The sequence below is a fragment of the Cyprinodon variegatus genome, unplaced genomic scaffold (assembly GCF_000732505.1).
Source record: "Cyprinodon variegatus isolate N-32 unplaced genomic scaffold, C_variegatus-1.0 Scaffold743, whole genome shotgun sequence".
NCBI classification, from domain to species: domain Eukaryota; kingdom Metazoa; phylum Chordata; class Actinopteri; order Cyprinodontiformes; family Cyprinodontidae; genus Cyprinodon; species Cyprinodon variegatus.
This window is the reverse complement of record NW_015151196.1, coordinates 296,053-297,983: the sequence shown is the minus strand read 5'-3', so window position 1 is coordinate 297,983 and position 1,931 is coordinate 296,053. Positions and strand designations below refer to the sequence as shown.

The window sequence follows — 1,931 nt, the reverse complement described above, 5'->3', positions numbered from 1 at the left end:
GGCTGTTGATCAAGTCCCAGTGCTGTATCTGGTGTTTGTCGCAACAAAAAGCTCTGAAAGCTACGGAGCCCCAGAAATGACATGAGAGAAAAAGAGATACAGCGAGCACACAAAATGATAATTTGTTCCAACAAAATATTACTTTGTTCCTAATAGATACTAGTTTGTTAGCACAAAATATTCATTTGTTCCCATAAAATATTAATTTGTTCCCAATAAATACTAATTTGTTCACACAAAATGTTAATTTTTTTTATAATTTTTGTCGCCAGACGATATATATAACGTGTATATAATAAATACTAGTTTGTTCACACAAAAGGAAAATTTGTTCCCACAGAATATTAATAGTTTCCCACAAAATATTAATTTGTTCCCAGTAAATACTAATTTGTTCACACAAACTGAAAATTTGTTCCCAAAAAATATAAATTTGTTCATTTGTTCCCACAATTTTTTTTTTTTCCAAAGAAATACAAATTTTTGGCTAGACTATAACGTGTGCACAAAATATTAAAGCACAATCTTTCTACACACAGCGCACCTTTCCAAAGGAATAAAACGTGATGGACAGAAATAGCCTGATCGAGTTTTATTTCAGACTTTCCCTAAATCCGCCCCTGCAAATATAACTGCAAAGCTCTAGACTGGATTTGATGTTAATACTTCAGAAAGAGAAAGATCAAAGGAAAGAACAGGTCCTCTATTTTTGAGGAAAATATGAAAATTAAAAGATTAATTCAGCCAAAAGTGGTGACCTGGAAATGGGTTTGGTTCTATCTACAAATGAAAGATTTCATCATATTTACTTGTTGCGTTTCTGACCCGATTCTCCATCTTTACCGGTAGGTGGCGCCAGTTCGCCGTGTGGATATTTTACACCCCAGAAGAAGAAGCAAAAAAAAAAAAGAAGCTCCAGCTACAGACACAGGCCGCCATTCGGTCCCTCCGGTGGTTTCACTGGTCATCCCGCTGGGTTGTCTTGTTTAATCCCGGTAAAGTCAGGCGGTCCCTCAGTTTCCAGCGCCGGAGAGAGCAGGACGTCACAGTCCCCGTCATGGCGGCCGACCGGCGCGAGGACAAAGGTGGGCCGCTAGCTCTTAGCATTGCAACAACAATGACGTATTTGTTGACAATACCTGCTTGGAAAAGAAAAAAAAAAAAAAACAGAAACCTACAAAATACCCAAGAGATATTGGACATGTATATCTGATATATTTCTGTTAATAATCTGATGTTTAACACTCGCGAAGCTAAAGCTGCTAGCCACTAAGGAAACGGCTAGCAGCTAATGCTAACGCTGCCACGTCTTTGTTCCAGATTATTGACCAACTCGTTTGATCCATAGTCGACTGTTTACAAATTAATAATTATCTTTCCTGTTTAAAATTATTAAGATTAGCTGAGATCCTTGATTAACTGTGATAAAGTTGATTAATAATCTCAATCAGCTGCTTTTTAGACGGAGAATACTTTATATTGGGGTCGTTTTGATTTTGTTTTTTAGTGTATGCTGGAGACTGCGCATAAAGTTAAAACGGAACCAAGCATCGCAATTTGAAAATAAAAATAGCAGCTAATATAGACGGACTTTTTTCCCTATTTACATCTGTTTTCATGTCATAACTCTTGCAGAATGCTCGGAACCATGAGAAAAATCCCCCATTTGGGATTTCTAAAAAATTCACATCAGTAACAGTTGAATGAGACTCCTGAAAGAAATATAAATCAGAATTTACAGATGGAAACAAAGCTTTCATTTTTAACATATTATGAATCCTCCTGGCAAGATTTAACCTTTAAAGTTGTAGGGAACTAATATTTAAATGTCAAATCATTCTGGCTTAAAAATGTACTGTTTATCAGACCATATTGTCCCAAAATTAAGAAGTTTTCTATTTTGAAAAAAAATCCTGTCTAAAAATCTGTTG

At 35.8% G+C, this 1,931-nt stretch overlaps 1 protein-coding gene across 1 annotated transcript in view; it reads left to right on the top strand.

Moving 5' to 3' along the window:
• Positions 1–889: 889 nt before the first annotated feature.
• Positions 890–1,931, top strand: part of ythdc1 (YTH domain containing 1) — a 16,537-nt gene continuing 15,495 nt past the window's right edge. Inside the window, exon 1 of the mRNA XM_015395493.1 lies at positions 890–1,085. Within this exon, the coding sequence (XP_015250979.1) occupies positions 1,058–1,085 (28 nt within the window). The 5' untranslated portion in view covers positions 890–1,057. The remainder of the gene's footprint in view (positions 1,086–1,931) is intronic.